Below are 12,769 nucleotides of genomic sequence, written 5' to 3' on the forward strand. Positions count from 1 at the left end.
TTTTGCCTTTGTCTCATCTTTGGTTCATTATTTCTTCATTATTGTACCTGTTAGAGCTTATCCAGGAGGGATTTGTATTCTATTCAGCTGCTATTCAGGGAGGCAGTGCCGGCGCTCCGCACACGCAGAACACGCACTGCGCGTAGGGCACCAAGTGCCTGCGGGGGCACCACAAAAAATAAAAAAATCATCAACATAATAATAATCATAATAACGCGATATATTTAAAATGAACATGTGTAAAACGTATATATAAGCAATACAAAAGTAACATTTGCTCGAGAAAAAGATGTGTCTCCTGTGCGGCCTCTCTCTCTCCCCTTGGTGCCCCCCTCCCCCACATCCCAGTGGTACGTTCGACATCATTCTTAAAGGCACCCAGTGCAACTTTCGAGGCTTAAAAATAAACATTCAATTTCTAGTCTTTTTTACACGTAGTAAGTTTCAATAACTCCATACCATTACATACCGACATTTAAGCAGCAAAGATGAGACGTCGTTGTGTGGTGAGAACTGATACAAAATCGATAACAACAACAATGCCGCCATTTTCTTTATTTTTTGTAACCTACAATAAATAAAGCAGGCTTCCAGTCAATGGAAAAATGGCTTCTCCCCACCGGCGATTGTTGTTGTTTACGATTTTCTATCAGTTCTCACCACACAACGACGTCTCATCTTTGCTCCTTGAATGTCGATATGTAATGGTATGGAGTTATTGAAACTTACTATGTGTAAAAAAGACTAGAAATTGAATGTTTATTTTTCATTGAATGTTTACATAAAGTTGCACTGGGTGCCTTTAAGTTCGGCAGACACCTGTGTTTGGACATTGCCTCGAAAAGGCATCAAGAGTCTGGGGCGGATAAGAGAAAGAAGAAGAGACATCGAGATGATGCACACGCGTCGATGGCAGGTAAGACAATGTTTGAAATAAAAACGGCTAATTCTGTAACATTTAGTCCTTGTGTGAATGTCTATGCTCATGCCAGGGTTAACGTTACTGTTAACGTCCACAAACTATCGTTAGCTCCTATATTCTTTTAGCCATCAGAAGTCGTCAGCCAAGTAGCCTACTAGCCAAGTTTACTTATATAGGCCTACTTCATTTCAGGACGTTTATTTGGCGTTTGTCAGGACAACTGATGGATGCGTGGCCTAGAGCGTCCGGGTCCTTGGGCTATGTGTTGTGACTTTAATTCACTACTTGGTCATCACAGATGACCATTCTGCAAGCCATATAAAAGTATAAAATGTATATAAAAGTATAAAATATAAAGCAAAATATGAAAAATCTAGATGTATACACCTCCATGCAACAATCATCAACACCACCAACCGACAATTAGGGAAACTCTTTTGGAGGAACCTACCGTGGAGCGGCAATCACCATGGTGGGTCACATGGAATACACAGTGGGCTGCATGCCTCACTCAACAATAAAGCAGTAGACATGCAATCCCCATGTCCTACATCATCAATAAATCAGTAGTCACACAATCATAATGTCTTTTCAATAATCATTAAATCCACACAATCATAATGCCATACAATCATCATTAAATCGGTAGCCATAAAATAATGATATCATTCAATCATCAATCATAGATTCAAAAAGGCACACATATAGGTTCAATCATAGAAAAAACATAAACTACTTCTAAGTATGTGTGACACAAAGTTTTACACTTCATGCATTGAAAGTCAACAAAATAACATAAAAATAAGTGAAATAAGAATGAATTTTTAGAATAAAATATTCCCTTCAGATTGGCCTAGATTGTGAATGATTCAGGTGATCTTCATATATCGGTGCGCTGTATGTATGTGGGGGGTTTATTGGACATTGTTGTAGTAGTTGCTGTCATTTGGTCCTGATTTCATGAGGCCAATGTTCGTCATCAACCCGCCAGTACCGAAAATTGGGAGCTTACTCCCAACCACTCCAAAGAAACCAAGCCGTCCCATCGGCAGTACAGTGGTACAGAAACGGCATGCTTTATTCACCTCCAAACAAAACTAATGCAAATAAAAACATGACCCACAATGGTTGTAGAATGATTCGTTGTTCAATTAGACCAGGAATATCGATTATTGTAGCTACAGGTGCTGTACATCACGGGGCCCCGGGGACTATTCCATGGGGGCTTTCAGGTTTCTGTGTCCTGCTTTGGTGATAAGCATTCGCAGTTTGGTTGTCTCACCGTTGTAGTCGGGGATGTAGGTCCGGCTATATCCTTTCAGTCCCAGGAACGCTAGCATTTGTTGGACCGTTTTTGGCTTTGGGTACTATTTATCGCGTTTTTGTGTCCTTCGCTGATCTCTCTCTTATTCCCTCCTATTACTTTCCCTAGGAGAGTAATCCCTTCCTTGGCCAGTTGTAGTTTAGCTTTCTTGAGCTTGTAGCCTTTCTTTGCGATGGTCTGCAATAGGGCATCGGTGGCACGTAGACAAGCTTCTTTCGTCTCAGCTGCCTGGAGGAGGTCGTACTCCACATACTGCACCAGGACCGTTCTGGAAGGAAGGGTCAGTTCTCCCAGGTCCTTTTTCAGGCAGGCGGTGGATATGGTGGGGTTGCATCGGAAACCTTGGGGCATTCTCGTATACGTGTATCGTTGCCCCCTAATACATGAAAGTGAAGAAGGGTCTTGACTCGGGCGCTAGGGGGAGGCTGCACTAGAATGCGTTGGCGAGATCCACCACCGTGAACCATTTGTGTTCAGGGCTGACAACATTTAGGGCCACATAGGGGTTTGGGACTTTTTCTGGCGGGGTCACGGTTCGTGTGTTGATGGCCCTCAGATCATGAACCATCCTCCAGGTCAGTCCGTCAGCCTTTTTTATTGGTAGGATCGGTGTGTTCCATTCCGAGGTGGTTTCCTCCAGATCCCTGCGAGACATCCGATTGTTGAAACGGTTGCTCCAGAGTCCACTAGGAACGTGCATCGGTGGCCCCCCTACACACGCCTCCACTGTGGGTTGTCCGAGTCCTAGTTCATTGGTGCGCCCGGTGGGGGTGCACCCTGTTGGGGATTCTGAGGCTGGTATTGCTGTGGTGGGAAGCTCTGTAGGGCTGTGTCTGGGTTGTAAGAGGGGCAGTCCCTGATCCAATGTCCTAATTGCTTGCAAAGAAAACATGCCTGGGTGAAATGTCGACGCCCACTTCCTCTTCTTCCTCTGTATCCCTGGTTCTGGTGCTGTGGTTGCTGGTATTGTAGTGGGGGCTGGGTGGGCGCCGAGGCGGCCATCGCGTACCCAGGGTAATTGGTGGGTTGGTATGATATCTACGAAGCAAAAGGAGAGGAATTGTATAAGCACGTGTGGAGACACGCTGCTTAGTAGGACATTTGATGGATGCGTTGACTAGAGTGTTCTGGTCCCTTGGGCTTTATTGTGACTTTAGTAATGAACAGGCGTGGCCTCCGTATTGTGCTCTGATTGGCTAAGCATGGTGCTGAGCTCCCGCCTCCTGGATACCCGTATGTGTACTTGATGCTGGTCCCTTGTGGCTATGTGTGGGCATTACAACTTGGTTTGTGGCTTGGTCCTGACCTGGATGTCTGGACTCTCCTCATGGTTAACCGGCTAGCACCCCATCATCAATTGAATGTTTTGCATGCATTTACCTGTATGTCAATTATCACCCCCATTGCACTCCTGACCACCTACTATGCGTTTCTTCTCACGATTTCTTCCTTGCTGATTTAAGGGAGTTTTTTCTTGCCCTTGTGGTGGGCTTTGGTAAAGGGAGGGTTTCATAAATATTTGGCCTGTTAAGCCCTTTGAGACTGTAATGGTGATTAAGGGCTATACAAATAAAATGTAATGAATTTACCTCTTGTGGCTATGTGCGGGCATTACACACATAGTCAGGCCTCGACCTGGCCTGTTGGTATCTCTAGAATTGATAGGTGTATGAATGGCTCCTCACATGAGCCGGATGCCTCCCTAGTTCTTGTTTTTGAGTTCGATTTTCATAAAAAAAATTAAGAGCGTATTTAAAAAGATTTTTGAAAGCAAAATTTATTTTATTTTTTTCTTATCTGCAAATGCTGAAAAGCAAAAGAAATAGTCTAGGCTTTTAAGTCAAAAGCTGCAGTAAATAGGATTTAGTGGCATACAATAAACAATAAACAATTATTGAGAAGACTGATATATATCTGTATTATTCTGTTATTGACACAATGTCTTTTGTCTTCCGGGGACCATTACTCATTTGATACATTTGATCAAGATACAATCATGTTTTGTTAACACACAAACGTGCGCACACACCCTCACACACACCCAAATACATTGTAAACAGGAACGCTTTGGCCAAGGCTGTTACTTCCCCCCCAGAGAAGATCTAGATTGCTTTGCAACACAATCCTCCACCTCATTTGACTACCTTCAGCACCCCCTCCCCTGCCGTGATCTTCAGTGGGCTCAGCTTGCAGCCCACCCAAAGGTAGGGGTACGCCTTCTCGTTGAAACTGTGCTTAAAGAGGTAGATTTGCACGTTCCGGTCGGCGTCGTGGAACGAGACCCGCCCCTTGTCGTAGTCCAGCCTCACGCGGATCCTCTTGGGGCGGGACTTGAGGTTGAGGCGCGACAGTGGCGACGTGCCGGCGAAGTACATTTCGTGGTAGAAGTACACGGTGACGTAGCCGTTCTTCAGCACCGACGACACCTTCTCCTTCCGCTTCACTGACTCGCCGGCCACGCCCACCACCCAGGCCGTGTTCTCGCCCACCTCCACGTCCCACCAATGGCAGCCCGAGGAGAAGCCGCGGTGGCCCAGCACGCCGGCGTCGCGGTCGAAGCGCTCCGGGTTGTCGGGGAGCTTCGGCCGGTCGTCGGTGTCGCTGACCTCCGTGAGGTCGTCCGAGAGGCGGAGCCAGGGGGCGGCGGTGTTGGGGTCAAGGGTCACCGGAGCTGGGGGGGGTGAACCACAGGGGGAGGTGAGGAGCAGACAGAAGGTCCAGGGTTCAAGCCCCGAAACCATGTTCCTTAATGAACTGATCCGGGTTCTAACCCTGAACCATGTTCCTTAATGAACTGACCCGGGTTCTAACCCCTTGACTCTATAGGCTGGGAACACCATATCCACTACAACCTTGCTGATGGTTACCGTGTTGCCGTTCTGCAGGGGTAGACACTTAGGCCCAATCCCATTTCTACCCCTTCCTCTTACCCCTCCACCTTGTTTTGAAGGGGTAAGGGGAAGGGGGAAGGGGGGAGGGGTAAGGGGTAGAAATGGGATTGGGCCTTACTGTAACGGACCGTCTCGTACATCCCCACCAACGCAGAGTACTGCAGCGAGCCTAGGTAGCTGGCCACGTCGATCAGGGTTCCCGGCGGCATAGCAGCACACTCCTGGGTGGTGGCACTGGGGAAAGAGAAGGGACTTAATAAGGGCTTCATTATGCTGACCTAACGCTAGCAACTGCTTCATAATGATGTCCTAACCCTAACCTCTGGAGGAAGAGAAGGGACATTGTTAAAACAAGGTGGCTTTTGGAAGACTTTGAAGACGACTCAAGTAGCCTTAGTGCTGACAAAATGGAGTTCAGTGATGACAGACGTTACATGCAGACATAGAGAATGAATACGTGGACTTTTACCTTCCAATGCTGCTGTCCTTGCATTTCTGAAAAACATGAATTGGCAAAGTGGAAATCAATGGTTAGAAGATATGTGAACATAATTTATTGGATTTAGTAAGGAAAGTTCTCATACAAAAGACTTGACAGTGAATACGGAGGTTAGGGCACCCTAATACAAGCAGTTCATTGGCGCTTACATCTTTACTCATTGTGGTGGAGGGTGATGATGACATTTAGTATGAACGCAAAGCGTAGTGACCAGGGTGTTCCAGAGAGAGGTAGTAGATAACCGATTGTGCCGCTAGCCCCTACTTACCCTATTTGAAGTCACTCCAAGTTATCGTTTGCCGAATGGGGGGAGGGGGGCGGGGGGGGAGACGCCATTTGGGGTAGTCTGATATGCATATGGGTTGGGTTCACAGGAGATTTGCATTTTGGTTAGGAAACATACATACAAAGTCCTGTATGTAAAAACATATACTGGGGACTGAGGGTAGGCATTACTTCGTGTGGCATCGTAGCTATAAATAATGTGTACTATGGGAAGGCAGATGCAAGATGGGACGGATTTTCAGACCTAGGAAAGGGTCATGGCCGAAACAGGTTGAAGCTACTGCAGTAAGTCTTCTTGGCTATGAAGAGGTTAGCTAAATGACAGAGGTCAGCTGAAGGACTGACAGGTCGGCTGAAGGACTGACAGGTCGGCTGAATGATTGAATGCATAAACAACAATAGAAAACGTAGAATCGCACGTGCAAGAGAGGAACTCCGTCCAGGGCCATGTCTTCCTCCAGCGTCGTGATGGCGTGGGACAGAGACGAGATGTTGACCTCCACCTCGTCGATCAGCCTCCTCACCACCCCTCTCTTCTCCTCTTCCTCCTGCTTCAGCGACTGCAGGGCTGTACGCTCCGCCCCGTCCAGGAAGTCCCGCAGCTCCTGGAACTCCTGGTGCATCCGCCGCTCCACAAACTGGGCCTGCATCTGGATGGGGTTAGCATTGAGAAGGGTGAGGTGTCGGCGTTGTGAATAACAAAGGAACAGGGCCCGGAGCCTGCACCTCCCCCCCCGCTGCTGATGTGTTTCTTTCTCTACCAATATTCCAACAGTTTGGCTGAGAAGCCTCCAATATTTTCCACCATACAACCAGTTAGCATTAGCATGCTGAGCTGTGTCCGTACAACTGGGTCACAACACTGCATCGTGTGTATACAATGCTACAACCAGTTCTAACAGGGGCCCAGTGTTGTTGGACCGATGACCCTCACCTCGATATGCGCTGAGGTGTCCGTGTAGTTCTGCTTCATCTTCTCCAACTCCACCATCTTCTGTTGCAGCTCGCTCAGGGAGGTCTTCAAGTCCTCCTGTGAACAGTTAGGGTTAGATTCACTCACCAATAAGCACACTCTGAATTGTAACGTAATTCACACATTCATACCAAGGTCACATATGCCCTTACCAATTAAAGAGTCTGACTTATCAGGCTAAGGAGGGATCCGGAGCCTAGGGAGGCGTCCAGCTCATAAAGGAGGCCATTCATCATGTGTCAATTCTAGAGATACGAGCGGTCAAGATGTTCGAGCGACCCAGACGCTCAAGGCCACAAGAACAAGTGTAATTCCCGCACATAGCCACAAACAAAGTTGCAATGCCAACACATAGCCGCAAGGGACAGCACAAAGACACATACGGGTATCCAGGGGCTCGGGAGTTCAGCACCATGCTTAGCCAATCAGAGCACATAACTGAGTCCACGCCTGCCCAGTAGATAATGGTGTGTTCCAGAGCCCATCCAAAGCAATGGGATGTGGAATTTATCCTACCTGAACTGTACTAGCTCCTACTTGGTGAAGTGGGGGTAGGCCGATCACCCCCCAGTTTGCTAGTAGGAGGTTCCACTTCGACAGTGGGATGTTCCACTTCGACAGGCATTCCAGTGCACTTTTCCTAGTTGGAGGTAGGATAAGTCCCACGTCCCACTGGTTTGTATGGGCTCTGGAACGCACCATAAGTCCCAACACATAGCCCAGGGGGTTAGAACGCTCCAGGTAAAGCATCCTTTTGAATGCCCAACTAAGTGTATCTCCACGCGTGCCTATACAATTCCCCTCCTTTTGCTTCATGTATGTTGGTCCAAACCTTTGCTAAATAAAGTGAGTTAAAGCGATCCTGACTCTGCAGACTTTTTCCAAAAGAACACAGCAGATATAAACAACGACAGTGTTTTATATAAAACAACTGTAAGATACAACACCATCATTGGTCAACAGAGATAACCTAAGTCAAAGCCTGACGTGTATTGTGGTTATGTTCCGTGTTATTATTATTGTTTGTTTTCTTCGATCACAACCTCATCTCCATTATGTTACATCTTAAGTCTGTCTAGATCAGACTTGATAGCAGTCGTTAGGGTTAGAGGATTATGGTTAGTTAGGTCTAACCCTAGCCCGAAGCCACTGAACCAGGACTACCTTCATGTCCGCGGCGGCCTCGCCCGCAGGGCAGCAGTCGTGCCCCGCGTGTCTCCGGGACGTCAGGCAGACCACGCAGATGGGCTCCCGGTCGTCCCGGCAGAAGAGCTTCAGCCGCTCTCCGTGGAGGGGGCACATCTCCTCGGGGTCGGTGTACAGCTCGTCCGGCGGCGACGATAAGGACGAGGGCTCTGCGCCCTCACACAGGTTCCGGAGGGTGAGGCTGGGCACTGGCTCGTCGGAGGACTCCCTCCGGCACAGCGGGCAGTCCCGTCCGTCCCCCCGGCTCGCCCAGTAGTCCCGCAGGCAGCCAGAGCAGAAGCTGTGGCTGCACTGGAGCACCACGGGGTCTCTGAAGATGTCGTAGCAGATTGCGCAGCAGAGATCCACCTCTGCCAGGGACAGTCGACCAGCCATTTTTACTTTCGTTACCACTACCACGGGTTAGTGTTGACGGGAACGGACCAATCAGCAGCCGTCTCTACTTCCTGTACCACTAGCACAGGTTAGGGTTCACGGAAACGGACCAACCAGTTGTACGCTGTCGTCATCGGTAAAAGAAGTCGTCATCGGTAAAAGAAGGAAATCTAAACTAATAAAGGCGCGTTCACGGTCCTGGTAATAAATTATTTCAAACAGTTCATGTGCACTGCGTTCGGAATCTTAAAGTTCTTCACAGCAGGTTTTTTTATCCGATAAAAAACAGTTAGAATTAAACAGAACTTTGTATGATCAGTTTCAAGTTTGAACGCCTTTATTTCCTTGTAGCCTATCACTTACAATCCTTTTTTCTTTTATGTATGAGAAGCAAAATGTATTGGACCTGGCTACACTTTCCCATTTGCAGAGCTGGTTTACCAGTACACAACCTTTGAAACTGAGCAAAGTTGATTCCAAAAGACGGTTACAACGTCAATCAATAGTAATATATATGTGATATGAAGTTTGATTATTTTATATTGAGTAAAACGTTCATGTTCCGCCATATACATGCGCGTCACTAGTAAACCATACGTCTCCAAATGGGTAACTCTGTTATAAATGCTGACTTCAAAAACAGCTCAGAGATTTGAAATAAGAGTGTTCAGGAAACACGCCTCAGAAGTTCGTAGGCTATGACATAAAACCAGAAATACAGATCGTTCGTGAGGCTAGACTTCATAACAACAACAAGTATGGATGCCCGCAGGGAACTCTTTGCGCTTCTTTGCTGAATCAGATGAATCAGTAATTAGGACTGCTTGCGATGGTTGAACATGAGCGCGAATTTATCAGGTGATGTTTAGAATTGTAAGCTATAATGTATCATAATGCAAATGTTAGAATGGGTGTTAAGTTCGCCTCTTAGTGCTTGCTGCAAGTTCACTTTAGTTTATCAATGAAATGGGCAGCCATTGTTGTGACGTGATCTCAGAGGACTCGGGTAGCTTTACTTCCGCACGAAACTCGGAGCGAAAACTCTGACCCAACAGTGTTCAAAGCACTTTCCTCCGAGCTTAAGGTCCGAACCTCCGAACCTCCCGGAAACTCAGAGCGTTTTGAAGGCGGCACATAATCTGGCCCCAGTTGCCGAACAGAAGTAGAATCATAAGAGCGTCATGAGGTGTCGTTCCCGAGAAATTTCCACTGTTGCGAAAATGTTTTCCCCATAATTCCCAGTGATATGAACGCGCCATAATTTACTAATTTATTAACTAACTAACCATAGAAATTAGAGCCTTGTATGACTCAACTGAATAAACAGCAAACTACAGGTTTTGTAACAGACCTTTATTTAATCAGGCTGCATTTGAAAATAAGAATTTTGTTCTTAATTTGCTTGCCTGGGTAAATAAAGGTTAATGATAAATAATAATATTAACCATAACCCCGACCAAACCTCCATTTATTTAGGAATTGTTAATAAAAAAGAAATTAATAAAAATAACATAATAGATAGCATAAATTGAATAGATATGTAGTGCTTCTTCAAGGGCGCAGTTCTCAATACAACTTCTTGAAATTAATGATCTGTGCCCCAGGTGAAGAATAACTTATTATAATCCAAATTATAATATTAATTATAATTATGTAAAGGTTAAACTCGTGATTAAATCAGTGGTCAACGAGCCAAGTTCATGAAGCGACTCTCAATAGGGAATTCAGTTTACATTGAAAATGGGCGGGTTGGTAAATAAGCCACGCCTACAGGCATCTCACACACTTTACCCCTCCGTTTTCTTTGCAGCGTTTCATGAATATCTCCGTAAAATCGGACTCATTGCAAAAACGCATCTAGCTGTAGAAACGCTGTAGTACGTATTCAAGGCCACTGCGTGGCGCTGTTTCTCCACCAAAATAAGAAGAAGACGAGGCGGAGCATGCGCATCAAGCCTGCGCGCTATATACAAACATACAGTCGAGGAGGAGAAAGCAGTTGTTAAACCTTGTAGAATGAGCAGAAAATACTTTTTAATCTTCACTTAGTAATTCAATTTACCAAGGGGCTGTATTTAAAGCTACATTAATAATACTTCGATCTCCTTGGCCAAAGAGGCCATCTCTATGTGTGGAAGAAGTGGTCCGATGAGGTACTGATGTTGAATCATGTCATTTAAATAAAGCATAGACTCAATTAATTGACATCAGTGGGCTCCTTAATTACCTCCAACACGATTACATTTTAGCATATTTTACATGATCTCCAGGTACATCGAGAGAGAGCTTTCCTTCCTCCCGTCTCGTCCACCTGCATCAGAGGTCCACTTCCTTGAGTCTTGACCAACAGCAGCCTCCGGCGGCAGGACACAGTAAGCAAAACATCTACAAAACAATCCGTACCCAACATCCGAAGTCGGATATACTGGTATTATCTTGAATCCTATTTATGGAGTTTAGCGTTATAATATGCATTACCACTAGGTGTCAGCATGTGCCCACTTATAGGGGGCCAAGCAAATAAATAACTGAGCCACCAACTAAAGCCAACAAACTGTAAACATGTCCATTACATTTTGTATTTATTCGTCTTATTTGAAACTGCATTTATTCATGGAGGAAACACAATATCACGAGGTATTTATCGCTTATAGGGTTAGCCATGGGTAATGGTGCCTCATTATCTAAGGGCGAGATGCAGGGTTGTTGACGGAGAGGGTTGTCCGTCTGTACGGTCCCTAGTGGAGAGGACAGAAACACTGGCGGGCAGCGGGAGAGTGAGCAATGAGCATCAATGAAATATTGTGATGTGTTGTGGTACACGGATGTATTAACAAAATAGTGTGGTTTAGTATGGTTTAGTAACGTATGGAATGCTTGGCCTAGGGTATAGATAGCTACATGTTTTCAATAGAAGCCTCTTGTAGTAAAGTGTGGTATAGATAACTACTTTACAATAGAAGCCTCTTGTAGTAAAGTGTGGTATAGATAACTACTTTACAATATAAGCCTCTGATAGTGAAGTGTGGTATAGATAACTACTTTACAATAGAAGCCTCTGATAGTAAAGTGTGGTACAGATAACTACTTTACAATATAAGCCTCTGATAGTAAAGTGTGGTATAGATAACTACTTTACAATATAAGCCTCTGATAGTGAAGTGTGGTATAGATAACTACTTTGCACTAGAAGCCTCTTGTGTAGTAAAGTGTGGTACAGATTGCCTCATGCTTTGAAATAGGATGTCTTGTATAGTATAGTAGTATAATACAGTATAGTAGTAAATAGTATAGTATATAGTTAGTTTAGTTAGTAACAGTCGATAAAGTACAGTCATATATAGTAAAGTAGTTAGTTGAGTAAGTTACGGTGAATATAGTACAGTAGTATATAGTATAGTATATATAGTTAGTTGAGTAAATTACGGTGAATATAGTACAGTAGTATATCGTATATTATATAGTTAGTTGAGTTTGTTACAGTGAATACAGTAGTATATAGTATAGCATATAGTTAGTTGAGTTTGTAACAGTGAATATAGTACAGTAGTTATAGTATAGTATTTAGTTAGTTGAGTTTGTTCCAGTGAATATAGTACAGTAGTAGAATTAGAATATCTTTATTGTCACTGTACACATGTACGATGAGATTAAAACAGCCCTCTCCAAGCAGTGCAAAAATACATGAATACAAACACATAAACACAGGACATGAAGAGATAAAAAAGGAGGTAGGGTGTGCAGTCCTGAGGAGTGTGTACCGGTACATTGCAAATAAATAATAAATAATAAATACGGTACTATGCAGTGTAAGATATGTATATATTGCACATTATATATTATTTATAGTATATAGTATAGTATTTAGTTTGTTGAGTTGGTTACAGTGAATATAGGCCAATCTAAGATCAGTGTGGCTATCTCTGCCATATTATTTATTATTATTTATAACAACCTGTTTCACTCTGTAGGGAACTGAAATCACTAAATGTTCCAGTGAGCGCTTTGGGGGTCACAGCTGTGAAGAGATGAGAACAGGTAGCATTCATGGAGCAGATGCTGAGAGATTCATGAGCGGGTGTGAGAGCATGAGAGGGAGAGAGCTGGAGATGGAGAGGAAGAGATAGGAAAGGCCTCAAGGATGGAATTACACTTCAAGACGTTTTCTTTTTTTCCCCAGAGTAGAATATCTCACTCGCCGCAGACAAATTATTTTCACGCTATTAATTTGAAAAGGGCCGTCACACACACACACACACACACACATAGAGAGAACAGCCCTGCTTTTTCAACC

At 44.8% G+C, this 12,769-nt stretch overlaps 1 protein-coding gene across 1 annotated transcript; it reads right to left on the minus strand.

Moving 5' to 3' along the window:
- Positions 1 to 3,997: 3,997 nt before the first annotated feature.
- Positions 3,998 to 8,601, minus strand: LOC132447385 (zinc-binding protein A33-like). Its single transcript, XM_060038089.1, has 5 exons — positions 8,059 to 8,601; positions 6,856 to 6,951; positions 6,275 to 6,571; positions 5,256 to 5,358; positions 3,998 to 4,917 (listed from the first exon to the last, which is right to left on the minus strand). Exons 1-5 carry the CDS (start codon positions 8,473 to 8,475, stop codon positions 4,379 to 4,381), a joined length of 1,452 nt encoding a protein of 483 aa, XP_059894072.1. The 5' UTR covers positions 8,476 to 8,601; the 3' UTR covers positions 3,998 to 4,378.
- Between the last annotated feature and the right edge of the window lie 4,168 nt (positions 8,602 to 12,769).

This window comes from Gadus macrocephalus, chromosome 19, assembly GCF_031168955.1.
Source record: "Gadus macrocephalus chromosome 19, ASM3116895v1".
NCBI lineage: Eukaryota > Metazoa > Chordata > Actinopteri > Gadiformes > Gadidae > Gadus > Gadus macrocephalus.

Coding starts and splice junctions, on each gene's coding strand:
- LOC132447385 (XM_060038089.1), bottom strand. CDS start 8,475: ATGGCTGGTCGACTGTCCCTGGCAGAGGTGGATCTCTGCTGCGCAATC. Junction 6,572..6,855: donor ACACCTCAGCGCATATCGAG/GTGAGGGTCATC, acceptor AACCCCATCCAG/ATGCAGGCCCAGTTTGTGGA. Junction 4,918..5,255: donor GTACGAGACGGTCCGTTACA/GTAAGGCCCAAT, acceptor CACCCCCCCCAG/CTCCGGTGACCCTTGACCCC.